General features: G+C 55.6%; 1 protein-coding gene across 4 annotated transcripts in view; it reads right to left on the reverse strand.

Moving 5' to 3' along the window:
- The window catches only part of GRM4 (glutamate metabotropic receptor 4), a gene marked incomplete at both ends in the record, with an annotated part of 106,932 nt that extends 79,948 nt beyond the window's left edge, over positions 1-26,984 (reverse strand). For 3 of the 4 annotated variants that reach the window (XM_081245536.1, XM_081245535.1, XM_081245534.1), the window contains one exon: positions 26,451-26,969. In XM_081245536.1, coding sequence (XP_081101662.1) covers positions 26,451-26,969 — 519 coding nt within the window. Of the gene's footprint in view, positions 1-26,450 lie in introns of all 4 variants that reach the window. The other variant, XM_081245533.1, reaches the window with a different exon arrangement.
- Between the last annotated feature and the right edge of the window lie 206 nt (positions 26,985-27,190).

The raw sequence follows: 27,190 nt of genomic DNA on the forward strand, positions 1-27,190 counted from the left end.
GCTGAGGCCCGTGCCTGGGGTCACCTAGCGTTGGGGCCGGGAGCCACACCCAGGCCCACCTGATGGCCAAGCTGGGCTTTCTCCATGCCATGAGGCTGCCTGTGGGCCAGGGAGCCGGGCAGCACTGGGCACCAGGCCACATCCAAGTGTCCAAGGGGCAGGGGCTCGGGACCAGCCCAGGGGGCTGCCGTACCCCAGGGCATCGAGGTGAGGGTGCGGCTGAGCAGGGACCGGGCACTCAGAACCGGCCGGGCTGGGGCTGGGCATCCTGAGAGCCGGGTGGGACAGCAGCAGGCAGGAGGCTGCGCAGGTATTAGCGGAATCCAAGCAGGCCCAGGAGCTACCGTTTCAGAAGCTCCTACACCGTGCCCAGCACTCCACAGGGATTCTCTCATTTAATCTGCACACAACAACCCCAGGAAGTGAATGTTATTATTACCTTCATTTTGCAGATAAGACAACTGAGGCCCAAGAAAATATGGAAACAAAGTCACACAGCAAGTGGCAAGGCAGGATTTGAACCCAGGTCTGTCTGACTCTGGCACCTGGGCATTCTCACCCCTACGCCCTGCCTGGCACATATTCCATTTACGTTGCCAGCCTCCTGCCCTTTGTCCACACCATCCCTGCCCCTGGGAAGCAGCCAGGATGGGGAGCCAAGAGTCCTTGCTCCTGGCCTTCCCTCACCACATCTCTTGGATACACACTTCCCATGTCCAAGCCTCAGTTTCCACATCTGTTCAATGGAGGTTTAATGAGCCCTGGACTCACAAGGTAAGGACAGAGGACGGGGCCTCCACGATGTGGGGGTGACATCCGGAAGCCTCTTCCACAGAACCCGCTGAGCCCACCCCCAAGCTGCGGGTGTCGGGGGCGGGGCCGGGACGACCTCAGTAAACGGGGTGCCCCTGGAGCATCTGTAATGGCACTGTCTTGCTGGCCAGCGATGGGGGCATGGCCAGGCAGCGAGAGATGAACCACGGCATCTGCCCAGTGTTCTCCCAAGTCAGGTAAATGTGCCGCGCTGTGTGGAATATATGGCTCTGTGTTAATATAATATGATATAATGGGATGTACAAACACTATCGAACACACAAGCCGATAAAAGTCACATCACCATTACTCCAGGTAATTTATATCACAGCTCAGCCACAGCCAGGCTGGCAGGGAGGAGGCCCCACTGGAGTGAGGGAGCCTGAGCCCTGGGCTGGACAGGGGAATGGGTAGGCCAAGTGCAGTAATTTAGCCAAGACCACAGGGCAGGCTGACAACTAGCCACCTGCAGAGCTCATCTCTCCCCTGCCCACCCCCCTTTGACCCAGCACTGCCTCCCGGGGCCCTGGGATGGAGCCAGCTGCTGAGAACCCAGCCTGCAGGGGGCACTGCCAACCTCCAGGGGCTTCTCTGATTCCTAGCTGCGCCCACCGCTGTCCTCAGGCACTGGCAGCCCCTGGCTCTGACCTATCTCTCACCAGCACCCTCAAGAAGGGGGTCCCATGCAGGTGTACCTGGGGTGCTGTTCTAACTCAGGGTTCCCTCTTGGGGGACATTTGCTGTGGAAGCCCCATCTCCATCTGCAAAACAAGGGTTTCTGGGCCCTGGCAAGGGTGGAGGTGATATGGGCCTCCCAACCCATCATGCATTCATTTAAAATATATTTACAGGATTTCTCTGGTGGTGCAGTGGTTAAGAATCTGCTTGCCAATGCAGAGGACATAGGTTCAATCCCTGTCTGGGAAGATCCCACATGGAGCAACTAAGCCCATGCGCCTAGAGCCCATGCTCCACAACAAGAGAAGCCACCGCAATGAGAAGCCCACACACCACAACGAAGAGAAGCCCCCACTCGCCGCAACTAGAGAAAGCCCGTGCGCAGCAACGAAGACCCAGTGCAGCCAAAAATAAACAAATAAATTCATTAAACAAAAATAAAATATATTTACTGAGCACTCATTCTGTGCCCAGCGCCATGGTAGGCACCGGGGAGACGACAGTGAGCAAAAGCAGACAAACCGCTGTTCCCATGGAGCTGAGTCCTGTGGGAGAGACGGTCTCTAACCAGATACACACACCAAAACATACATAATCACAACCTCTGAGATGGGCTGGGAAGAGGTCGGGGGTGGGGGGTGCGGGAGGCACCTGTGAGAGCCTGGAATAAGGGCCTGAATCTGGTCAGGGCACCCAAGGAGGGCTCCCTGAGGAGGGGCAGTGAGCTGACACCTGAAGGATGGGTAGGCAATACCCAGGTAAAGAGGGAAGAACAACCCAGATGGAGGTGAGACAGGTGCAAAGGCCCTGTGGCTGGTTCAAGGAAAGGCAAAAACACAGAGAGGATGGGAGAATATAGCATGAGACATGGTTGTACTGGAAACAGATCCAGGGCAAGATGGGAACCACCAAGTGCACTGGGAAGGCTACTGCACTAGTCCAGGTAAGAGGTGAGGGTGGCCTGGCCCAGGGGCATGTGTGGAGATAGAGAGAAGCGTGACCCCCCACCCAAAATCCCTCCAGCTCCAAGTGTCTCCCTCTGTGACACAACTCTCAGTGAGCCCTCCCCTGAACTCTGCGTGCACCCAAGACCAAAAGAAGAGTCTGAAGCCAGGAGCCAGGCAAACAAGTTCTCCGGGTCAGCTGCCCGCTTCTCTTCTGGGTCAAGCCCATTCCTTCAAGATAACTGGGCTCCTGGGGATTCTCCAGCTGCCCCAGTGACATAGCAGGTTGAGGAGGGGCCAGGGACTCAGCCCAGAGCGGAGGAGAAGCTACCCCGCCTCTCACCCCCGTTGCCGGCACCTTCTGCCGCTCTGAGATCTGGCCAGGGTGGAAAGAGCCTGAATTCTAGTCTGTCACTAACTCATCGTGTGACCTCAAACTAGACCCTCTTCCATCCTGTGCCCCAGGTTTCTCATCTAATAATCATAAAATAACAATCACAGTAATAACTGACATTTACTGAATGCTCACTATGTGCCAGGCTCTGTTCTCAGCACTCATTTATTTCATCCTCACCAGACACCTGTCATCAAGGTACTAGCATTCCGCCTACTTTACAGGTGAGGAAACCGAGGCCCAGAGAAGCTGAATTACTTGCCCAAAGACATGCAACTGAACTCTCGCCGCTGGGCTCCACCTGCCATCAGCCTCTGCCACCTCCCCGTGGAAGTAAGGATTGACCTGAATCACCTCTGAGACACCCCAGCTCTGTTGTGCTGTCTCTGTGCCTCTCAGCCCAGAAATTCGGCCTCCAGCCTGGAAGGGCCCAGCTCCTCTCAAAGGACGGCAGTATGATTTGGGGGGGAACCTCTCCCCAGACCCTTCTGCTTCCTTCCATCTACTGCAGAAACCTGCAGATGTCTGATTCCGTTCAGCGACCACAGTCCACCTGCCCACAGTGTGCCTGGTACTGTGATGGGATGGGGACAGCACGGTCCTGCCCAGTACTGAGGACCTGCTCTACGCTGTTCCCCCAGCAGCCCAGGTGGGATGAGTCCCGGGCACCCACCAAGGTACCAGCTCATGAAGGCAGTGGCCCTGGAACTTCCCTTCTTACTTCTCCTCCATCCTGAGGGCACCACCCAGGAAAGCTGCCCGCCATGCTCATCTCAGGTCTGCTCTGGGGTCTGACCTGTGACTGGGCCTTCTAACCTCACTAATTTAATTCTGACAACACCCCTTCCAGGTGGACATTGCTCTCTGCACTTTATGGGCAAGGACCTGGAGACAGGAAAGAAGTCGTTGGCCCTCAATCCCTCAGCTACTGATGGAAACCCAGGCCCACCAATGCCAGAGCAGGAATCCTTCCATCCTGCTGCCCGGCCTCCCTCCAAGCCCACAGCGAGAGCCACCAGCACATCTGGGGCCTGTCCAGACAATGAGGGGACAGGCAGGACGTGCCCACAGTTTCCAGCAACTGGTGATCTGAGCTGACACTCCTCTCTGAGAGGGAAGCCCGGAGCGGATCTGGGCCCCTCCCACCTGGTCCCCCCGACTCAGGCCCCTGCCCCAGAATCTCCATAAAGCCAGAGAGTTGACAAAGGTCTGCCCATGAGCCCGGGCTTCAGCAGGTCCCACTGGGAGCAGCCGCTGGGAGCAGAGCCCGGAGAGGGGTCCCGTCTCCCAGCACAGCCAGGCCCAGCAGACAGCGGGCACCTGCAGGGACAATTCAGAAGGGCCCAAAGCCTCCCAAGCATCTCCCCAACACCTGCTGCCTGGCTGACTTCAGCTCTTAACAACCCTCCCCCCACTCACTTCCCTCTTGTCACACTGGCCTCCTTAAACAGCCCCTGAGCCCCAAGCATGGTCCAGCCTCACAGCCTTTGCACGTGCTGTGCCCTCTGCCCGGCTGGCTTTCCCCCCGCAGAGCCACAGAGCACACCCTTTCACTCATTCACATCTCTGATCAAACATAACCTTCTCAGAGAGGCTGTCACTGAACAGCTCATCTCAAGCAGCCCCACAGCCCTCCCTTGTCCCCTGACCCATGGCCCTTCTCACTCGACTTGATATAACACATCTCTCCTGGAGGAAGTATCTGGAGTGAACTGTGCCTCATAGGATTGGCAGCCTCAAGAGCCTGTGGGTCACAGAGGCTGAGGCGTCCCACACCCACTGCCCAGCCTCAGGAGTTAGAGGTCAAGCTGGTGCCCGGCCCCCCAGCCCAGGCTTCAGGGCCATCTATCCTGCCTGGCAGCTCTCTTTCACCTGCCCCTTCCTACAGCTCAGGCCTGGAGATGAAGACAGCAAGAAGGTCCTTTAGGGCGGGCTGGGGGAGTGGAGGGTCAGGAGGCCACAGGGAACAGCCTCTCTCCAGGGGACCCGTGTGTCCCCCAGGCAACGCGGAGCCAAGCAGAGACAGGTCTCCCCATGGTCACCCTCAGGGCAGCCTGCCCAGGTGGACAGTCCAGGTAATCCAATCTCATGCTCCAGAGTATCAGCCGATGGGGGCAGGGACCAGGGAGGAGGAAACATGCACACACGGACACAGACATGGACACACCTGGCAGCCCTGCCAGGAGCCGGCAGATTCAGTCCACCAAAACCGAAGGACCCGCTCACGTGCATGTGCCGAGGGCGTCGCACGCGCACACATACACACACAAAGTGCTCGCCCCTGCCCACTCCACATACACCCAGGTACACAGACACGAGAGCACACACTATGCACACAGAATTACATGAGTCACACACAGATACATCTAGAGACACATGGCATGCCCTGAGCCAGGCATGCACACTAGGTCTACCTGAGTGTACCTGAGACACCCACCCCCATATTCAGGAGCACAAGCTCACACAAGCACGCCCTGAGTCCCACACACACTCCTGGACACACAAGCACACATGCTGACAGTGGTTCATGGTGCTAAATATACCTGAATATGTGTGTGTGTGCCCGTGCACACACACACACTCCTGTATAATCAGGATGGGCAGGGGCAGCATTTACTGTGCATTTGGGGAGCACAAAAGAATGTTCATAACACCCCCTGAACTGTCACCACCCTGCCCAGCTGCCCATCAAGCAGCTGGAACTCTCAACTGCCCACAGTGAGCAGGAAAGTGCTGACCAGCCCATTACCACCCGTCAAGGGGCGGTTTTTCTGCAGGGTTGATCCAACCAATAGGAGATCCAGCCTGGCAGGGGCAGAGCTCAAGGTGGGTGAGGGCTGATGAGCCTAGATAGGGTCAGCGGGGGTTGAGGAGGACCGAAGGACTGGGCACCAGGGGGAGGGGCAGCCCAGAGACTGTGAGCCCGCCTGCCATGCTCGTCCGCCTGTCCCGCTCCCTGGGATCCCATGGGTTGGGGAGAGGGCTGGAGTTGGCAGGCCTGTCCCTCACTCCAGGCCCCAGCCCACCCAGGTAACTGGCACTGCTGGAGGGAGAGCGCCCTGGCTGGCCAGCACCTCCCACCGTTCCCTGGGTGCCCAGCACCTCCATGAGGCTGCAGGGACGTGAAGATCCCCAAGAAGAAATGGGGGCCTCGCCCAGAGACCCCGAGACAGGGGAGGCCTCATCCCTCACCCCAAGTCGTACCTAAATAACTGTAGTGGAAAAGAGGGGCAGGATCACTCCTGTGAACCAAGCCCCGCTCCCGCCCAGGGAGGAGAGAGCAGTGTCGGTAATTTGTTTTAATAATCCTGCTGAACTGGGAGAAAATTAACAAATGAGAAACCAGCTCGAAATTAATCAAACTTCCCTGTCCATCCCCCCCCACCTTCCATCTCAATGAAGGTTATTTATCCAACGAGCAATAAAACACAGAATTAAATTAAACAGGCCCTTTCTTTGAGTCCTCTCCCCTAGCCCCAGGGAGGCAGTGTCTCCCGCTCACAGCTCTATAAGCAGCTCCTGGAGGGCCTCAGCAGATCCACGGCTGCCGACAGCAATCAGAGGGGTTCCCCCAGAAGGAGCCCCACGGTGAACGCGCTCCCAGTCTGGGTCTCACCGCCAGCTCTCTGCCAAACATATGAGCGGCAGATAACTCAACCACCCTCCCGAGGAGGGACGGAGGGAGGTTCCTGAGGTTGGGCCTGAGCTGATTGGAGGCTGGGGAGTCCCCAGGTTCTCTGTGGGGGAGAGAAAGGCTTGGTAATGGAAGGTGGGGAGCGTGAGCAACTCCCCAGATGAGGACACTCTGGTGCCCACAGCAGGTTCCAGCTGGAAACACCCTCCTGGCCCCAACTTCTCGGTGGGAAGGGGCCAGAGGGGGCACAGGGCACAGGGGAAGCTGAAGAAGGACCTCCTGTGAGGACAGGACTCAACCCAGGGCTCAGACATCAGGGGGTCACTGCAGCACCCTCAGGGCAAGGGTGCACCCCACACCCACCACTGCCTTGTGCTGTCTGTCAGCATGTGCTTCCCTAAATATCTCTTCCCTGCAGCTTTTGAATCCATGCATATTTCAGCCAGGGCCGCCACCTGGAGTCACAGTTTCCTAAATAACTACTCTCAGGGCCCCCTTCAACCAATCCCTTCTGTCTGCCCTCTAGCTTTGAAATTTGTAATAATAATGGCCTTCCCTCTACAGCTTTCACAGACATTCTCCCATTTAAACCTCACATCAACTCAGCGAGGGAGACATTTGCCACAATGCTTACCTTATGGTGACTGAGGCCAACAGAGGGCCCTGAACAAGGCACATCCAGCGGTGGCTGAGGGTCCCAGCCGCAGCGCGTCAGGGATTGGGGACCAGGGGCGTGGGGCAGGGGGACGGGAAGAACAGGGCTCTGCAGAATTGCCAGGCCTCCTGGAAGCCTCCTCAGGGGCTTTCTGCAGAGGAGGGCTGGGGGCTGACTGCCCCCTGGGAGGAGGGGAGAGGGAGGGAGGGTTATTACACATAAACTCCTCCATGCCTGCCTCTGACACGGCTACACCTTCAGCCCACACAGGGCAGCCAGAGGGCCTTTGACACCATAAATCTGATCCCATCACTTTCCGCTTAAAGCTCTCCACAGGCCACTCATGCATCTGGAGTGAACAGCCACACTCTGTCCTGGGACCCAGAGCTCCTGCTGACCCAGCCCTGCCGCCTCTTCCCCTCCTCTCTGAACAGCCTCCTTGTTCTTCAGATGCACCAAGAATGCTCCTGCGTCGGGGCCTTGGCACTGGCTGTGCCCTTCACCCACAATACCATCCAGGCACCTGGTTCCCTTCCTCACTTGCCTGGGCCTATATTCAAACGCCCCTTCCCTGACCACCTGGTTTAAAAGAGCGCTTCGCCTCCTCCATCACTCTCGAAACCCCTGGCCCTCTGCAATTTTCCTCCACAGCACCTGTCACCTCTTGAATTATTGCTTGTTTACTGTCTTTCTCTCCCTTTAGAAGGTCAGCTCCACGTGGGCAAGGATTGCGTGTGTTTTTGTTCCCTGCTCTATTCCTAACCTAGCCTAACATATGACTCACTAATTATTTGATTGGTGAATGAATGAATGAATGAATGACACCATGCTTAAGGCCATCATTCGGGCCACCATAACCTCCGGTCTGAACTGTTCCATCAGTCTCCTAACCATTCTCTCAGCCTCAGGCCTCGGCCTGCAACCAAACCTCCACTCCACACCCAAAGGAATATTTTAACCCCCAAATCGGACCAAGGCACCATCCTGCAGCATCAAGCCCACACTCTTGGCCTCAGCCCCTAATCCATCCCAACTCCCTCTCCACTGACCCTCTCCCATGCCAGGAGCCCTGCTGCATCCATGCCAGACATAGCTGTCCTTTCCACTGGAGCACTGTCATGGTTCCCTCTCTGCCTGCAGGACACCTCCTCCAGGCAGCCACCCCATGTATGCCCTGTCAGAACCGACCTCTCCCTACTCTGAGCCCCCACACACTCTCGCCTGTACCTCCACCACAGCCCTCCCACACCCCCAACTTGAGCTGTGACAAATCATATGCATGTCATACCTCCGCATCCAGGAAGGACCCAGATTTATTCACTGGCAATCTCTCCCATCCCCACCACCTGCTCCGGTATCTTGCACAAACTTGGAGCTCCATACATATTTGCTGAATCCAATGGAACCAGTTCAAACACAGCCCAGGGAGAGTGTCCATTAAGAGGGGCCTTTCCTTGGGCTTCCCTGGTGGCACAGCGGTTGAGAGTCCGCCTGCCAATGCAGGGGGCACAGGTTCGTGCCCCGGTCCGGGAGGATCCCGCATGCCGCGGAGCGGCTGGGCCTATGAGTCATGGCCGCTGAGCCTGAGCATCCGGAGCCTGTGCTCCGCAACGGGAGAGGCCACAACAGTGAGAGGCCCGCATACCACAAAAAAAAAAAAAAAAAAAAAGAGGGGCTTTTCCTCCAGGTTGCTGCCATTTCAGGCTGCTCTGAGGACAAACAGACCTTTAAGTGACACTTAACTGCAGCACACAGGAGCAGCTGGCCCCGCATTCCACTCACCTCTCTTTGGGGGTTGCCTGGGAGGAAACGGATTCGCGGCGGTTGAGAGGTGACCAGGGCCCTGTTAAAATGGCAACGCACCGCCTCTGGTCCAGCCACCAGCCCATAATAGCAGCTCCTGGCCCACCCAGCAGCTTGCATGTTGAGCACACGTGTGGCCACCCCCATGGGTGAGAACAGCAGGCACAACACAGCCACCAATGAATTATTTATTCCGTACATTGTTAGCACAGCAGAGAGAGTAACCGTGTCTCCAGGCTTCAATTAAAATATCAAGGCGCCTGCACCGTCTGCCCGGCCACATGCCCAGCTCCCACCAAAACTGGCAGGATAGCACCTCCTGGAAAGCTATAGCGCCCCCAAAGCCAGCTCTACTGCCCCCTCCTCTGCTTCCCAACGGCCAAGTCCTGTTTCAGCACCATGGACAGTAGCCTCCAGGCTCCTCTGGGGATCTGCCCCTGAGACACCCCAGCACACCTTTCAGGGCTCTAAAAGACCATTTAGTAAATCGATGACCTGAAAGAGCCTTTCCAGCTTCCCAAAGCGGCCCTGGGACAAGCCATGGTGGGTTCTTAGACTAACTCCCGTTCTCCATCCACTCCCAGCACACCCCACAATCCTACAGCGCATGGCTGGAAGGCAGGAGTTCAAGGCCCTCACCTCAGCTCCTGCCCAGGCTCCTTGACAACTCTAGGCAGGTCACACCACCTCCCCGGGCTCCAATTTTTTCACTGGGAAAATGCAAATGACGGTGGCCAGGCTGTGACCTCAGGGGTTGTCACAACCAATGGAAAGAGATTTTGACAAGGTAGAAATGTTGGCCATGCCAAAAGAGGGCTTTAATTTCATACGGGTGGGTTTCTTCAGCCTTCCCACCCCTATCCCAACCTGGAAAACCCTGATTCTAGGGCACAGGCTCAGGATGAAGAAAAAGCTGACAGATCCTTCAGGAGCTGGCTGGGTCACAAGCTAACTAGGTCACCCACAAGATTTAATTCAACAACCCCCGGACTAGAATATGAGGCCGAGTGAAATCAAAGTGGGCGAGCTGAAAAAGAGCAAGAAATTCCAAACACATGCCGCTGAGAACTGTGGAATGAGCAGAGGCTTCAGGGATAGGCAGTGCTGCAGGCCTCCACTGCTTTCTGGACAAGCCTCAGTTTCCTCACCTGTAGAATAGGGCCAGTGTGACAGACTTCCTAGCCAGTGACTTACATTAGATAACCTATGTGAAACTCCTGACACAGGGCCAGGGACATACATTCAATTATTCATTTTATGAAGCACCTATCAGGTTCCAGGCCCTAGAGATAGAGCAGACAAGAAAAGGGACACAACCGTGCCCTGTAGAGCTGACATCCAAGTGACCAATGCTGTTATCCATCAGGATGTCAGGAGAGGTGGCATTCAAGATGCGCCTTTGAAGCACAGGTAGAATTTCCAAAGCAAAAACAAATGTGGCGGGAAGGTATAATCCCTTTAGGGAAATGTTTGGCAGTTTCTCCTAAATCTAATCATTCATGCAGCCAAAGAGCCAGCAATCATATCTACTCATATTTATATATATAATATAAATGTGCACTAATGTCCACTAAAAGACATGTACGCAAATGTTCAGAAGAGCTTTATTCCTAATAGTCAAACACTGAATTCAGCCCAGATGTCCAGCAGTAGCAGAATGGGTAAATGAATGCTGAACTACACAAACAATGACACAGTGGAATAGTGCAGAGCTATGAAAAAGAGCAAATCATCAAAATACCCAACCATGTGGGGGAATCTCACAGATAATGTGAGTGAAAGAAGCCACACACAAAAGACTGACTGTATGACTCTGGTTGTATGAAGCTCAAAACCAGACAAAACTAATCGATGGGGGCTTCCCTGGTGGCGCAGTGGTTGAGAGTCCGCCTGCCGATGCAGGGGACACGGGTTCGTGCCCCGGTCTGGGAAGATCCCACATGCTGCAGAGCGGCTGGGCCCGTGAGCCATGGCCGCTGAGCCTGCGCGTCCGGAGCCTGTGCTCCGCAACGGGAGAGGCCACAACCGTGAGAGGCCCGCGTACCTCAAAAAAAAAAAAAAAAAAAACTAATCTATGCTTTTAGAAATCAGGCTACTGATTAGCCTTGGGGAGGGAGGGATGTGGACTGGGAGGGGCTCAAGGGAATGTTCTAGGGAACTGAAAATGTTCTGTATCTTAATTTATAAAAGCTCATCAAGTAATGCCCCCGAAATTTGTGTACTTTACCGTGTATAAGTTATACTTCAATTATTTTTTATGTAAAGAAAAGGTAGGGCCTCCCTGGTGGCGCAGTGGTTGAGAGTCCGCCTGCCGATGCAGGGGATACGGGTTCGTGCCCCGGTCTGGGAGGATCCCATATGCCGCGGAGCGGCTGGGCCCGTGAGCCATGGCCGCTGGGCCTGCGCGTCCGGAGCCTGTGCTCCGCAACGGGAGAGGCCACAACAGTGAGAGGCCCGCATACCGCAAAAAGAAAAAAAAAAAAAAAAAAAAAAAAGAAAAGGTAGACAGAGCATTCTTCAGGGGCTGAGGGGACATCAGAAGCAGAGGTTAGCAGACTGGACATTGCAAGGGGTGTGGTCGGGGAATGACCCCGGGGAACTGGACTGGAGCTGGCAGGGGCTGGAGGGAGGGCTGGAGTTGAGGTGCACGAGATGGGTACCAAGGCAAGGCCACCCTGGGAGCCCTGGGGCTCCTGCCTCCTTCTTCCAGACCCCTCCTGCCATGCATCCCTCCTGCCTACAGCAAATGGTGCGAGTGAGGTCATCTCCCCTCCCTGCTGGACTGGCCCCCTGCCCACACCCTCCCTCAGCCACCATGCTGGATTGCAATCCTGGGGCTGAATTTCCTGGGCTTTGGGAGCTTTCCTCCTGAGGAGGAATCAAGTGAAGCCACAGTCCCCCAGCCTCAGGCCGGCAGAGTCCAGCTGGGCACCTCTCCCCACCCCTGTGCTCTATGCCCACGGCATCACGGAGGACACCTGATTCTGTCTCCTACGCTGCACCTGCCACATCCACCTTTCCACCCACCCCCAAAGGGAGCACCTGAACACCTGTCACTCCCAAGATAACCGCTCCAATTAGGTAGTGCCCTGCCAACTCCTGCTTCCCAGGACCCAGCACCCAGCACCCCAGCCTTCACTGCCACGACTCCTTGTGGAGGGAGAGCCCCCTGGACGTGCACAGACACGGCCGAGGAAGCGGCTCAGAAACCTCACACCCCACCAGCCACCAGTGAGACATGACATGAGCCCACTCGCTCCTCTGGGCAGCTCCTGAGCTGAGGCCCAGGGGCCAGCTCGGCCCTACCTCCCAAGATCCACTACACGAGGCTGCACGGGGGCCAAGTCAGAATCAGCCACAGGACCTCCTCTGGAGCCACGGCCCCGGCCACGGGGCGCCACCGAGTCCAGCCGTCACCCCTTTGCTGGCAAGAGTACAAGAAATTATAAACACACTTGCCCTTTGCCCCACGCGTGTCTGTAGGAATCCACCCTACAGACACCTGTGGAGTGGCCAATCACAAAATTACCCATCATGGCTCTTTGTAGAAGCACAAGATCAGAAACTACTAAGTATCCGTCCTGAGGAGACAGGAAGCAGGCAGTCCTGGGGGCCACACAAAGCCCTTTCGCGCCGACAGAGGCGAACCCCAAGAGCACTGGAAGCTCACCCAGCAGCAGCTGCGGATGTGTGAAAATGGAGGGGGAGAACACACGTGTGCATACACCCCCCACGTGCTGGTGAATGTTGCCTGGAGTGTGTGACACGGCAGCCACACCCAGGCTGAGAGCTCTCTGGAAGGCACGCAGGGAGCAGTGGCTGCCTCCAGGCAAGGCTGGGGCTGGGGTACGTCCTCTGGCTCCTTTGAACACCCAGGGGAAGGTCTGATGCACTCACACAATAATGCTGTCACTGAAAAGGAGGCCGTACCTAGGGTGCTCCAGGTCCCCCAGCGGCCAGACAAAAGGCTCATTCCGGAGAGAGAAGCAACTTTAAAGGAGACCCTGTCAAGTCCCCAAACACACACACCCTCCCTCCCCCACCACCAACTGAAATGCCTGAGGGAGGGGTCAGGACTCAAGGCCGGGAGAGCCCAGCACAGGCGGTGGGGGAGCCCCAGTCTGGTGTTGGGAGGCGAGAGGAGGGGGTCCTGGTCCAGGCTGAGCGCCCAGGCCCAGGTGGGAATGGGGGCAGGGAAGGCAGGTGAGAGGGCTACTCTCCTCTTATTGAGTTTGTTGTACTTTTCTAATTGATTTTGTCACGGGGATACTTAGGACCATCTTAGAAACCACTTAAGCAATTTAAAATAATCAAAGTACTTAGAAGGCACTTAACGTTTCCTCACACTTCAGGCTTCCCATAAACCCCTTCCAGCTGCGACCCAAGGCCATCCTGCTGTCAAGAGCGACCCCTGTGGGGAAGGCGGCAGCCTGGTCAGGCCCAGCTCCTGCAGCCCCAGGCAGGTGGGAGAGCCAGGCCCCCACAAGCACACTAGGCTCTCTCTCTCTTCTCTTTTCTCTTCTCTTCTCTTCTCTTTTCTCTCTCCCTCTCCCTCTCTCTCTCTCTCTCTCCCTCTCTCTCCCTCTCTCCCCTCCCTCTCTCCCTCTCTCTCTCTCTCCCTCTCTCTCTCTCTCTCTCTCTTTCTCACCACCAGGCCATTGGATGCAGATCCCTCTGCCTGGAATGCCCTCCTTGCCCACCAGCACGCCCCTCGACTTAGCTAATTGTGTCCTGGCTGGTGAGCCTCAGCTAGTTGTCCTCTTACAGGAAGCCTTCCCTGATACCTCCCCCCCAGGCGGGTTAGAGGCCCCCCCTCACCCACCCCCAGGGCAACTTGTCCACCCCCATTAGAGCACTCATGTCACTGTCATTGAATTACTGCCCCATTCAACTCCCAAGCTGAGGGTCCTTGGCCTAGACTCCGTGTTTCTAAAGCATGGCACAGTCTGCACAAAGCAGGGGGCCCTGATGTTTGTTAAGCAAAATAATGAATCCAAGCATGATTTCACAGATGGTGTCAAAGAGGACATCCCTCCTCTGAATGAAGCCAGAGCCCAGCCAGGCTGCGGCCACCCTGGAGACACCACAGGCTATACCCTAGGGAGTAAAGGCCAGCCCTGGCTGAGTCTTCACCATCACTGTCATCCCCATTTTATAGATCAGGGTATCCTAGCTCAGAGAGATCTAGCAACTGGTCCAAAGCCACACAGCAAGTCTGTGGCAGAGCCAGGAGGGGCACCTCCAAATGCAGGTCCAAGAAGCTCCCGGGGACTCGATGAAATAAGACTCCACACCATGACTGTCTCCTTAGCAAGGCTGGCTTAGGCTCAGGCACCCCAGGAACACCTGTGTTAACAAGCCCCTGGGGATCCCAGCGGTGAGGCAGGTTTGGAAACCAGTGCCCTGACACAGAATGTGGGGAGCAACATGGCAGCCTCTGGGAGAGTTCAGGAAGTTTATTCCCCATGAGTCTGCAATTCCGCTCCTGGGTGTGACCCAGGAGAAACTCTCCAAGAGCACAAGGAGATGCTGGCAAGGATGGTTACACAGAACGATCTTCAGGGAACCTGCCTAGGTGACCACACAGAATGGACAGTAATCGCACTGGGCACTGTTGCAGTGGAGAGCTACCCAGAAAAGGAAAGGAAAAAAGAAAACCGCAGAGCAATGTGACATTGAGCACCTGCAGAACACACACAGTGTGATCCTGTGTCTATCACGCGTACAACAGGCAAAACAGAACTAAATATTATTTATGGAGAGATATATGTATATATATATATATATACACTTTTTTTTTTCCAAGTGCACAGGAATTAAAGGAATTAAAAACAATCCATACAGGACAGTGCTAGGGCCGTCTCTGTGGGGGTAAGAAAAGGAGTGGGATGAGGATACGCAAGCAGGGGCCTCTGATTATATTTGCAATGTTTTCTTTTTAAAAAAGAAAACAAGTTTTGACACAATTAGAGTAAAAATATCAATATTTGACCAAGCCAGGGGGTGGTTACAAGGGCAGTTCATTATATTATTCTCTATAATTTTCCATGTGCTTGAAAGAGTGCATTATTAAAATATATGATGCCCGGTGAACGAAGGAAACCCCTTCCCGTCAGATCCACATAGGAGATGCCATTCATCTTTAGTAAAATAAAAGGCTCTTTGTGAGAGCTGGGTGCACCCCACTTCCCTGCACCCCACCTTCCGTAGGTCTCTCTGAACTGAGCTGACGGTGGAAGCCACGCCCCTCACAGCCCCACCTCCCCAGGCCTAAACTTCAAATGTCTCCCACCTGGAATTCACTCCTAAGGGTTAAGCTTTGCCCTCTTCCTGCCCCTCTGGGGTGGGGGCCACATTGGATTCCCTGGCAGCTTCCAGAACCTGAGGCTGGAAGGGGGGAGGCTGCTCAGCCTGGGAGGAAGCTGCACTGAACACAGACGCCCCCTGCCGCCTGCACCCCTGGCAGAGGTTAATGCAGCCCTGTCCTCTCCCCTAAACCACAGCCCCAGGGGGATGGAGAATGAGGTAAGAGCTGCCTCTCTTTGCTCTGCAGCTCTAAAAGGAGACATGGAGGACCATCAGGACACCTCTCCATTCTGCCCAGGGCTGGGGTGGGACCCAGGGGGCTCCCACCCTCCAGACAGTTCAGCTGTGATGAGTTTAAAATTTCCCCGGGCCCCGGGCCTGGTGGCACCCTCACTGTCCCTGCGCTGGGCCAGGGCTGAGCAGAGCACAGGCCTCCTGGTCACCCTGGGGCACCTCTCAGCAGACCCCAGGGAGAAAGGGAGGCCCGGGGAGGACGGAGGTCCAGGAATGAGGGATGAAAGGAGGGGGCGGGGAGAGCAGCGCATGAACACAGGGCGCCGCAACTACTGTCCTTGAGCACCTCTGGACACGAGGCCCTGTGCTGGCCATCTACATCGTCCCATTTAACCCTCACAACCACCCTCTCCATTTCACAGACCAGAAACTGGGCTCAGAGAGGTTATGTGACCTGCCCAAGGTCACAGAGCAGTACGTGTCAGAGCCGGGATTTTCCCTTTTTGAAGCAGGTCCACACCCCTGGCCTGGTCTCCCCACAGCCCTGGGAAGGACACAGAGCCAGCCCTTGTCACTCCATGGGCGAGCAAAGTGGAGCCCAGAGCAGCATCAAGGTGTGCCCGCTGCCAGGCCATACCTCCAAGGAAATTTCTGGAGCTCTGTGGGAGGCAACCTGAGTCAGGAGTGGGGGCCTGGGTGGGTTGGGCGCCCACTAGGAAGTGCTCAGCGCTGAGATGCCGACGACCGAAATGCAGGTGTGAGGCAGGTGGGTGTCCAGAGTGGGCACGAGGCTGGGGGGTGCCCAGCCAGGAGCAGGTGGGCTTGGCAGCCGCTTTACATCCTACCTGAACCACGGGGCCCCGGGATGAGGCTGCCCCAGGTCACCCGGGGAGAGACCCAGACAGAGCCAGAGAGAGTCCAAAAGGGACCAGGAGGAAGAGAGAGATGGGGGAGGCCATGAGAGGGAAACAGAGAAAGCTGCAGAGCGAGACAGAATGAGTCAGAGGACTGGGGACACATGTACAGAGAAAGAGGGCCTCAGACTAAGGGTGTCTCTGCTCCCCTCCGCCAACAGAGCTTCCGGCCAGGACTCTCCACAGCAGCCCCAGCACCAGCACCAGGAGGCGAGGCCTGGGCCTGCATCTCATCACCTCGCCCCGGCCCAGGCCCCCTGAGCAGGTGGCAAGTGAAAAGGTCAATTGGAATATAAAGCAGAATTTTCCTTCTTTTCATTTCCAACATGTCTTGGTCATAAAAATGCTAGTTTAATAATTCGCAGGAAACCGAAAAGTACACAGTTCAAACCAGGCTGGGCAGGGGGAAGTAAAGTGGGCTTAGCCCTGCGGCCTGTGAGCCCCACCCATGCGGCAGGTACAGCTCCCTCGTCCAACTCTTTGCCCAAGGATGGCAGGCTCCCCGATTTGTCTTTCTGTCTGTATCCAGGCCGGGCACCAAGAGGGGTCCAACCCAGTCCTGCCCTCAACGTGCTCGTGAACTTTGGGGAGACCCAAGAATGCCACACGAGAAACCCCATGTACCCCAGGATTTCAGACCTTGGAGGGTCAGGAAAGTCTTGGATGTTGAGTCAGGGCTTGGAGGAGGAGCCTGACTCTCCCCGTCAGGCATCAGGGAGGACATTCCAGGAGGAGGGCATGGCCCAGGCAAAGGCGGGGAGGCAGGCTTTGGAAAGCACGGCCCACGATCAAGGAAGGCTATGGGTGGTCAGCCTTAACCCTGAGGAGTAAGCTCGTCGCTCCTTCTGCAGGAAAGGCTCCAGGTAAAGGACCGGGGTCAGAGCCCACCTGATCCAACGCCCTCGGCTCATAGAGAGGGCAGCCATCCCACCCAAGGTCACACAGTGAATCAGCAGCAGAGCCAGGCCCAGAGCGCAGGTCCCTAAGCTATGGGAGACTTCTGGTAAGGGGACCCTCAGCCCTCCCCAAGGGGGGAGCCGGAGATCACCCTACCATCCCCCACACCCAACTGGGAGGGTCGGGAGGACCCCAGGACCGTCACACAGGGGGACTCGGGTACACTCACCAGAGTCATTCCTCTGCCCAAAGCCAGCGACCTGCCCCTCCGCCCCACAGAGCCCCCCACCCTTCAGGGCCCAGACCACACGCCTCCTCAAAGGCCCCTTGGATACTCTGTCAGCAAGAGATGAGGACAAATATTATTGACCCTACTGTGCGCCCAGCCTGCCACCCGCTCCCCATTCTTATCATTCTGCATCCACACCCTGAAAGGTGCATGTGATTCTGCCCATTTTATAGATGAGATGGTGAGGTCCAGAGAGGCCCAGTGATCTGGGGCCAGGATCTGAGTGACCTACTGTGTGGCTGCCTCCAAGGCCGTTGCTCTGGGCTGCCCCCCCATGGCCAGGCACTCAGCCAATATCCAGAGTCCCATGCCAGGCACTGCCCTGAGCTCTTTCTCTGTATTCCTCATGTAATCCTCACAAGGCCCTATGAGGTGGGGGCTACAAGGGTCCCCAATTTTACAGACAAGGAAACTGAGGCACAGAGAGGGGCCTCCCAGGTAATAAATGGCAGAGCAGGGGTATGAACCAGGCCATCTGGCCCAGGGCCCATGCTTTGACCACTGAAAGCTACTGCCCCTCAGGGTCCCCGTCTGCCTCCCTCCTGTCTCCAGCTCTGTTCATCCTCAGGTCAGGGAGCAGGGAGCAGGGAAGTGAAGGGGGAGGAGTTAGAAGAGGTACAGGGGGCTTGGGAGGGGGAGGCCAGAGGCCAGCAGGGGGAGAGCCAGGAGAAAGAACTAGCCTCTCACATGGGCTCTACCCTTACGTCTCCTCCCCATCACCTCTGTGGCTTCACAAGGACTGGTCAAGAACCACCTACGTATTTTACAGGTGAGGAAACTGAAGGCCTGAGAGGCCCAGTGACTTGCCCAAGGTCACCAGAATCCTGGTAGCCCTCCTCTCCCAATACCCTTTGCAGCTAGAAGGAGCAGATGTGGGTTTTGGAGCCCCCTTGGTCTTCCTCCCCCTGGCCCCAGGGCTTTCTGGGTCCTCCCTCTTGAGCTCCTGGGTCAAGTCATCAACCAAGCACAGTCCTGCCCCAGGGCCTTTGCACTTGCTGTTCCCTCTACCTGGAAAACTCTTCCTCCAGATATTCGTAGGGCGACCTCCTTCACTCGACTCAAGTTTATGCACAAATGTCCCCCTTCAAAAAGTCCACCTCCAACCATCCTAAGTTGGCACCCCCCCCCATGGCTTTCTAGCCACCTCCTTGCTTTGTCCTACAAGGAACTGCTCTCCTGTGACAATTATACATTTATGTGTTTTACCTGTTCACTGCCTGCCTTCCCTTCAAACGTGGAAGCCCATGAGGGCCAGGCCTCCATCTGCTTTGTTGCCTGCTTTATAAAGTTGCTTAGCATGGCGGTTCTCCACCTGGGGTTGCACATGAGTATCACCTGGGGAGCCCAGGCCCCATCTCACATCAATTAAATCCAAAATCCTTGGGTGGGGCTCGGATACCCAGGAATTTTAAACTCCCCAGCCGATTCCAGCGTGTAGCCAGTTGGAGGCCACAGCTCTAGCAGAGCGAGGCCCGGAGGAGATGTTCAGTACACACTTGGTGAGTGAGTGAATGAATGGATTCTTACAGATGGGCCAACCAAGGTCCAGGTGGGGGACAGCGAGCCAGAAACCAGAAGCTCAGCCCCACCTCGGCCCCTCCACAATGTCACACACCTCGCCCAGGGGCTCTGTCAGCCCTACCCAGGCTCCAGGAGCCCACCAGGCCTCCCTCCAGGGCATCTCCAGGAAGTCTACCCAGAGGCCCCCCAAAGGCCTCCACTCTCCTTTTCGTTCCCGGTAATGAGCCTGTTTGCCAGTCCAGTGATCAGAGCTGAAACCCTCTTGCTTCCACTCCCAAACTTCCCATGTCCAGAGAGGTCCTGCAACCCAAAGGTACACATCAGAGGAAGTGGGCTTGAGAGGGCTGCGGGGTGGGCGGGGGCCCTCGCTGGAGAAGCCCAGATGGGACGGGAATACCGGGACACCGAGGAGGACTCAGAGCATCCATCCAGCAGCCAGCTGAGCCTCCCAGCAGGTGTGCAGATACAGACCCAGCCCCAGGGCTCCTCACCACTGGAGGCCCAGGAATCCAACGCTCCCCAGGTGACTATGATGAGCTGCCAGGCTTGAGAACCACCAGGCCATGCAACCTGTACCCCAGTGCCCCACCCACAGGGAAGCACTTGCTGGGAGCACAGAGAGAATTGGCAACTCAGTGGTCAGGGCTGTTCCCCTCCCCTCACCTCCCTCCCCACTCTGTTTAGATGCTGGCCTGACCCTGGGTCTTGAGGCCCCCTCCCCAGACTCCCACCACAAAGGGACACCTAGGGTTTGGGGGAAAGAGAAATGCTGTAAAAGCAGAGGGAGGGCTGTGTGGTCCTCACCTCAGGAGAACAGGCCCTGACAGTCACCCTCAGCAAGACCACTTCCTACACCTCCTTCGCTCCTCCCCGACCCCCTCGGCTGCCCAGCACTTCACACCTTAATGTCTATCCAACCTGTTCTCATAACACCAGCCTCCCCTAAGCACCCACTAAAGGCTTTGCATACTTTTTTTTTTTTTTTTTTTTTTTTTGCGGTACTTGGGCCTCTCACTGTTGTGGCCTCTCCCGTTGCGGAGCACAGGCTCCGGACGCACAGGCTCAGCGGCCATGGCTCACGGGCCCAGCCGCTCCGTGGCATGTGGGATCTTCCCAGACCGGGGCACGAACCCGTGTCCCCTGCATCGGCAGGCAGACTCTCAACCACTGCGCCACCAGGGAAGCCCAAGGCTTTGGATACTTTATCACTGCTGCCAAATGAGTATCATCACACTCCTTTTTACAGATACAGAAACTGAGGCTCAGAAAGGCCACACAGTGAGTATTGGGCCAGATCTCACCCAAGACTATCTGATGACCAAGAGAAAGGAGAGCAGAGCAGTGAAAAGGGTAGATTCAGGGTCAAACAGCCTGGGTTCATATCCCAGCTCCACCACTTACTAGCTGTGTGACTTTGGGGAATTTGCTTAGCTTCTCTGAGCCTCAGTTCTCCGTCTGTAAAATGGGGACAACCACTGTACACCTACCCCTGGGGGTTGCTGTGAGGACTGGGGCAGACCCTGACACAGGATACATGCCATGTAAATGCTGTGATTATTTTACCCCAACGATCTCTTCAGGAGGGTCCCTCATTCACCCCCGAACATTTACTGAGTGAGCCTTCTTGGGACAAATCTCTAGTAACAGCCAACAGTGGGACATGGGGATACCCTTTAACGGGGAACAAAGCATTAAGTGAAAAGAATTCCGTAAGTCAGCAAGGGGCTGGAGGTATTTGGGAGGAGGAAACAGGTGGCCCAGGGGTCACCAAAGTGGCGGGCACTGGTAGCCAGTGGCTGGACCCCATGGTAAAGTGAGCTTACCTACACTTATCCCCATAGCCAGGAGCTCATGCAGGCTCTGCAGACGGGGGCCACCCTGCTGTCATTGCAGAGTTTGGGGAGACATGGGGGCTGCAAATGTCTCACTCTCCATGAGTCCCTTCAGCCATGATTTCCTGAGGGCCCCCCATGGACCTGGCATCTGTTGGGGTCCTATAGGCGCAACTTAGAGGCCAGCAGGGGTCAGCTGATGGTCTCTGTCTCATCTACTTAATTCCAAGGGCATAGCTCAAGAGCAGTGCTAGACAATATGTAAATGAACAGGCATGGCTGCGCTCCCATAAAACTTTACAGACACTGAAATTTGAATTTCATATAATCTTCCTGTGTCATGACATATTGCTTTTAATTTTTTTTCAACCATTTAAAACACGGAGACCATTCTTAGCTCATGGGCCATACAAAAACAGGCAGCAGGCCAGAGGGGAAGCCAAGAGAAACAAGAAAACAAACAAAGAAATACGGACATGACTACAAACTGTGGTGAGGGTCATGAAGGGGAAGATGGGAAAATAATATAGAGTAACTGGGTGATGGAGGGTGTTTCTCTGAAGAGAGTCCACTTAAACTTTAGGTTGAATGAGAAGGATGCAGCCTCAAAGAGTAGGAGGAGAACATTCCAATAGAGACGGGACAGCAGGTACAAAGGCCCTGTGGTGGGCAAACAGCACAGTGTCTTCAAGGAACATAAAGAAAACAGTAGGACTGGTATGGAGTGCACCCAGGAGAGGCAAAATGATGTGGTCAGGGCACCAGGTAGCACAGGGCCTGTCAGACTGGCAAGCATCTTGGAAGTTTGCGTTTTAATCTAAGAGCAACGCAAAGTCAAGAACAAGTTTAAGCAGGGTGGGGAGCAGGTTGGATTTGGCTTTTAGCAAGATCGCTCTGTTAGCTGAGCAAAGGTTGGACTGTGGAAAGGCCTGTCTGGAAGCAGGGAGAGGAGAGAGGTTTCTGCCGGATCCGGGTGAGAGCGCACAAGGTGGGGGGTGAGGAGACTCCAGCACAAGGACATGTCCTAAAGGAGAGCCTGCAGGATTTGCAGATGGTAGAAAGGCAGAGGTCAAAAATGCCACCAAGTTTCTTGGCCTGGGCGCTGCAAGGAAGGAGCTGTCTTCAAGGAAGACAGGCAGGCTGTGGGAGAGTGGGTGGACCCTCTTGAAAGCTCCTCCTGGTTGTGCAGTGAAAACACTTTCAAGACAGGAAAGCCACATCCTCAACAGAACATGGGGTATCGGCTGAGCCACAAAGGTTCCCTAGGAGCCCTGGGCCTGGCACTGAGGGGCAGACAAGCCAAGCACCTGGCAGACAGCTTTCTCTAAAAAGCACCACAAACCCTTACAGCACTCACAGACTCGCGAGGGACAAGCCTTCACAGGCCAGGCTGACGTGGCACAGAGAGCCAATGTCGCCCACCAGTGTCCCTGGCCTGGCCTCTCCTAGGAAGCTGGGCACCTGCCCTCCACCTGCTGGCTGGCATCCCCTCTCCCACCTGCCCCTTCCTGCCCTCCCACCACTCCACCCCAGTCTTAGCGCTCAAACCCCACTGTGGTGACAGCCAGAAAATCCTCATTACCTGCAAGTTAAGTTGGCCACTCAGTCTCCACACCACAGGGAGACACCTGAGGCCCAGCAGATGGTCGGTCCTCTCCAGGATCAGCCTCAAAGGTCACCATCTGTCCCTGCCCACCCGGTCCAGCCTCTTCCACATCAACAGAGTCTCTCATGCTGACTTAAGGCCCAGCTACAAGCTGTGCAATGACATTTCCTGCAGGCTGACTGTGTGCCAGGCACCAGGCTAGGCCTTTTCTGGACATTAACCCTTAATTCCCACACCAGGCTTAGGAGACCACTATCATCCCCATTTTACAAAGGAGGAAACCGACGCACAAACAGGCTAAACGATTTGCCAAGGTGGCGAAAGCTGTCTGGCTCCAGTCTCCAGATTCTTAACCACCATGCTAGGCCATATTCCCATCTTCAAGCCTCAGTTTTTGTGGTTGTTGTTGTTTTTATTCTCCACTGCAAAATTAATGAGGGACTCAATGCAATGATTTCTGGATCCTCCTGAGCTCTTACAGGTCAAGGATTTGAAAACTGTTTCCTTCCAGGGCACTTACTATGTTATTTTTCCCCCCAACAATAACTGCTCTCAGGAAAAGATCTTACTGGCTCGTTCATACTGTGGTGTAAGTGACTGGTATGGTGAGTAGATATGGTGGATATGATGAGGTAACTCTGGTGGCACAGCGATTCAAACCCAGATCTGACTGGCTTCAGAACCTGGGCTGTCCCCACAACATAGTATTGTAGAGGCCACATCCTCTGCGTTAGGCTCCCCTCTGAAAAGTATTCTTTACCTCCATCAATATTCCCTTAACTAGGAGAATGGAGCCAAAATGAAGATGAAAGAGTGCGTGGGAACAGGGGAGTAAAGGATATAAGCTGTCAGACCCACAACTTCCCAAAGTCAGGGCTTCTGATCCCTAATGAAGGCCTGGGTTTGAGGCCCACTTCCAACCCAGTTGCTTTGGGCAGGCAGTCTGGAAGGAGTCAGTTCTGGGAGCTAGGACCTGACTCCCAGCCCTGGCCCGTCCCTTACTCAGGGCTCAGTTTCCACAACTGTACGACAGGAAGTTGGCCCCTCCCAGCTCTGGCAGGTGTGAGTTTTGCTCATACCCTGGCATTGACGGAACCCCATCAGCATTCTCCAGGCAGGAAATTACCCCTCGTGCCCCCAAACTCAGAGCTCCTCTCTAAGCTTTGCACAGGAAATCCACCTCTCGGAGGAAAGAGAGCTGTAATCACAGCCTCTGGGGGAAGTTCCCAGCAGACCCCACTAATAGCCTTGGCAGGGAGCGGGGCTGGGGCGCAGCGATGCCCTTTGAAACAGACACCTGACACCGCAGCTCCCCTGACCCCCAAGATGCCCCTCCCTCATCCTTCCCTGCCTGAAGCTCTGCACCTGACCTCCCTCCTCAAAGTTCAACCTTTTTTTCTCTGTAAATGGCTTTTCAGTTTCTGGCCCAGCCTCTTATTTCTACCAGTTTAATTATTGAGGAGCCCTCTTGTCGCCAGCCTGGAACATTAATGCTGTTAAAAAGGACCCAGGGACTTTGGACCATAGCCAGCTGTCTCCTTCTGGCTCTCTCCCCATCTCCCCCACCGCCCGTCCCCTTTCCTTTCCCAACAGGCCCCTTCCGTCCCCCTTCCTTCTCCCCGCCAAGGCCTCTACCTCCCAGTCCCATCTTGCTCTATGTGTAGGACAAAACCCAGGCCACGCTACATTCATATGTGACCAGATGGGCAGCGGAAGAGCCCTCGGCTGGTGAGGCCCTTTGGCCCCAGACCCCTTCACCCCACCAGCGACCTTCCCCATCCTGGGAGAGGTCAGCACAGCAGTCACAGCCCACTGCTGTGTGGGGCTTCCAAGAACCCGCTTCAAGGCCTAATGCTGACGGCGACCTTTCTTAGAGCCTTGGCCATGTGTCTGGTGACACCTCTCAGCTCCTTTGATCTTTTCCACCTCCCTATAAAGTGCATACTGGTTCCCCTCTGGGACATGGTGGGGAAGGACCCTTACCAATGTCATAGCCCCAAGGGCCCAATCACGTTGTTTTATCATCTTTATAAAACACTTTTTAAAACACCCAGACTCACCAAGGTGTTTAATACAAAGCTCAGAAAAGGACACTGCAGCAGCCCCGTCTGTAGTCTGGTCTTCTCAAAGGCTGGGGGACTGTGCCCCACTCAGATAGGATGACAGCTGCTGACCCAGGTCACCTCACCTCCCAAGCCCAGGGAAGGCAGGCTGAATTGATGACACAGCTCCCCGAAGCCACCACTAGGCCCTGGGACCACAGAGCCTTGCTCCCCCTCCCCTCTGGGTCTCTACTCCTCACTGCAGAATTGGGCAGGTGGAGGGACTGGACCAGTTTCCCATTCCCCAACCATCCCACCAAGACCACGAGCAACACTGCTCCCCAGGGGTTGTTCAAATTGCCCACTACAAAGGCAAAGTCTCCTTCAAGTCTCCGGCTTCAGCGTGATTTTGCATCCTTCAGAATGCATCCATTTGTTTTTAAATTAAAATAGTGTTTTCATCTGGATCATCAAGCAAAACCAACACTACAGGAAGAAGGCCCCAAGGCAAGGACTGCACAGCACACGTGGCCTAGACCAGCCTATGGCAAAGTTCCAACCCCGCCCCTGCTGTGACAGGACAACTCCAACCACCTTTCTTTCCCACCTACCCCCGCAGCCAACACAGGGACATTCGCGCCATTCATCCCCACTTCTACCCCGGCCCCCAGAAATGCCCCCCAAGCACTGATGCATCATGGGATTGGGCAAACGTGTTCCAGAAAGGGTCCAGGAGACACGGCTCCAGCCTCAGCACTTCCCATCCTGCATGAGGCCAAACAGCCTCTCTCTGTCCACTCCCTAACTCTGGAGCCTTTGAGGAGACAAGGGGCCGATTCCAGAGGCCAAGAATCTAACACCAGAGTGAAGAAGGGACCCAGAGGCTCCCTTTGTGCCTCCCTTCCTCCTCCCTCACCCTCTTCTCTCTCCCTCTCTCTCTGTCTCTCTGTCTCTCTGTCTCTCACACACACACACACACATGCACACACAGCAAACGAGGAGGCTCCCAGAGAGAAGCAGGCACATAATTATTGGTAAAATGCTTGTAATGTTTTTCTCTCTACCCAGTAGCTTTCAGTAGTTTTAGCAGCTTAGCGAAGCACTTGGCTCCAATTGAATTGCAAATCAGCAGCTCCTGCCCCAGGAAGAGAGGAAGGGAGGCGGCAAAGAGGGGGCAGGGAGGGATTCCAGAAGGAAAGGGAGAAAGGTGTGCAAGGAAGAGGGGCAGAAGGAACGTAATGAGCCAGGGAAGCTAAGTTCAGGGCCAAGGGCACCAGAAACAGGGACTGCCCGCTCCTCCAGGCCTCTTCCCGTCCTCATCTCCGTTCACTGCGGGCTCAGTAGCCAACACCTCATCCAAAAAATCAGGACACGTCTTCTAACTATAATCTTGAGGTGGAGCGGGAGGGCCATGCGGGGCTTTCTCAACTACCCAGGAGAAAAACAGATCTTTCCTGGCAACTGCAATTATTGAAAAACAATGTCAAAACAAAAGTCTTGCTTTTTCTCCCTGGCAATCTCCAACATTCACATCCCCATTCTATGCTTATCTTTTAAAACTGTCTACCTTTCTATCTACCTAAATTTCAATTCGTCCATCTGTCTGGGTTTTTTATATTTCTGTCTGCCCATCTCCTCCTCCCTTCTGTTGTTCGCCAGTACTTCCTTTCCCCTCCCGGTTCAGAATTCCCCGCAGAGGAGCGGAGTTGATCAAGGAGCTGTCTGCAGCAGGTGCTGTTTCAGCACCATGGTCAGCACCACGGAGCTGGGTCCCTCCTCACCACAGGTCAGCCCCAAATTCTCAGATATTGCTCGGGGTGCTGGGAAACACACTCTCTCCCTCGGATTCAGGAGGAGAAGAAGAGAAAGGAGCTGGGCAGGCACTAACCTTGAAGAGGCGAAGGATGTTGGCCACCATGATGGAGACCGAACTCCCCGAAGCACCGATGACACCCACCACGCGCTCAGGTTTAGTGATGATGGGCGGGCCGCCGCTGCCACAGCGGACCTCCGTGCCATCCTTCTCAATGAGCGCCTGCACAAAGGTCAGCGACTGCTCCAGGGCATGGGTGTCCCTGGAGCAGGTGTCCAGTATGCGGGCGCCCAACGTGATGTTGGGCAGCAGGTCCGGGTCATTGTTAATGCGATCTAGAGCAAAGAGCATGGCCTCCAGCCGGTGGATGCCCTTTTCCTTCTTGAGTTCTCCACAGGCCTTGCCCTCTGAGCCCCGGCCGTGCACCGGGAACAGGCCTCCCAGAGTGATGTCACCATCTATGCGGATGGAATTCATTTGAGGGTGGCTTTTGGGCTTCCCCAGGGAGGAAGGCACCCAGGGCCCAGACAGGCTGAGGAGCAGGCAAAGGAGCAGCCGGGCCCACCACCAGCCCCAGCCCCTCTTCCCAGGCATCTCGGAAATCCCTAGAGACCCATGAATGGCAGGCCTCCCTCCTAGCTGTGTGGGCCCCTGGCCCACAGCCTGGGGGAGCAGGGGCAGAGCAGCCCCCACAAGTCTCTCCAGCGCAGCTTCAGCAGCAGGGCAGCTGATGGCAGCCAACAGGCTGAACCATGCTGGTGGTCCTCGCCCCGCAGGCAACACTCAGTTACGGGCACAGGCCATGCTCCCAGACA

The sequence above is a fragment of the Mesoplodon bidens genome (assembly GCF_964165515.1).
Source record: "Mesoplodon bidens genome assembly, chromosome: 10".
NCBI lineage: Eukaryota > Metazoa > Chordata > Mammalia > Artiodactyla > Ziphiidae > Mesoplodon > Mesoplodon bidens.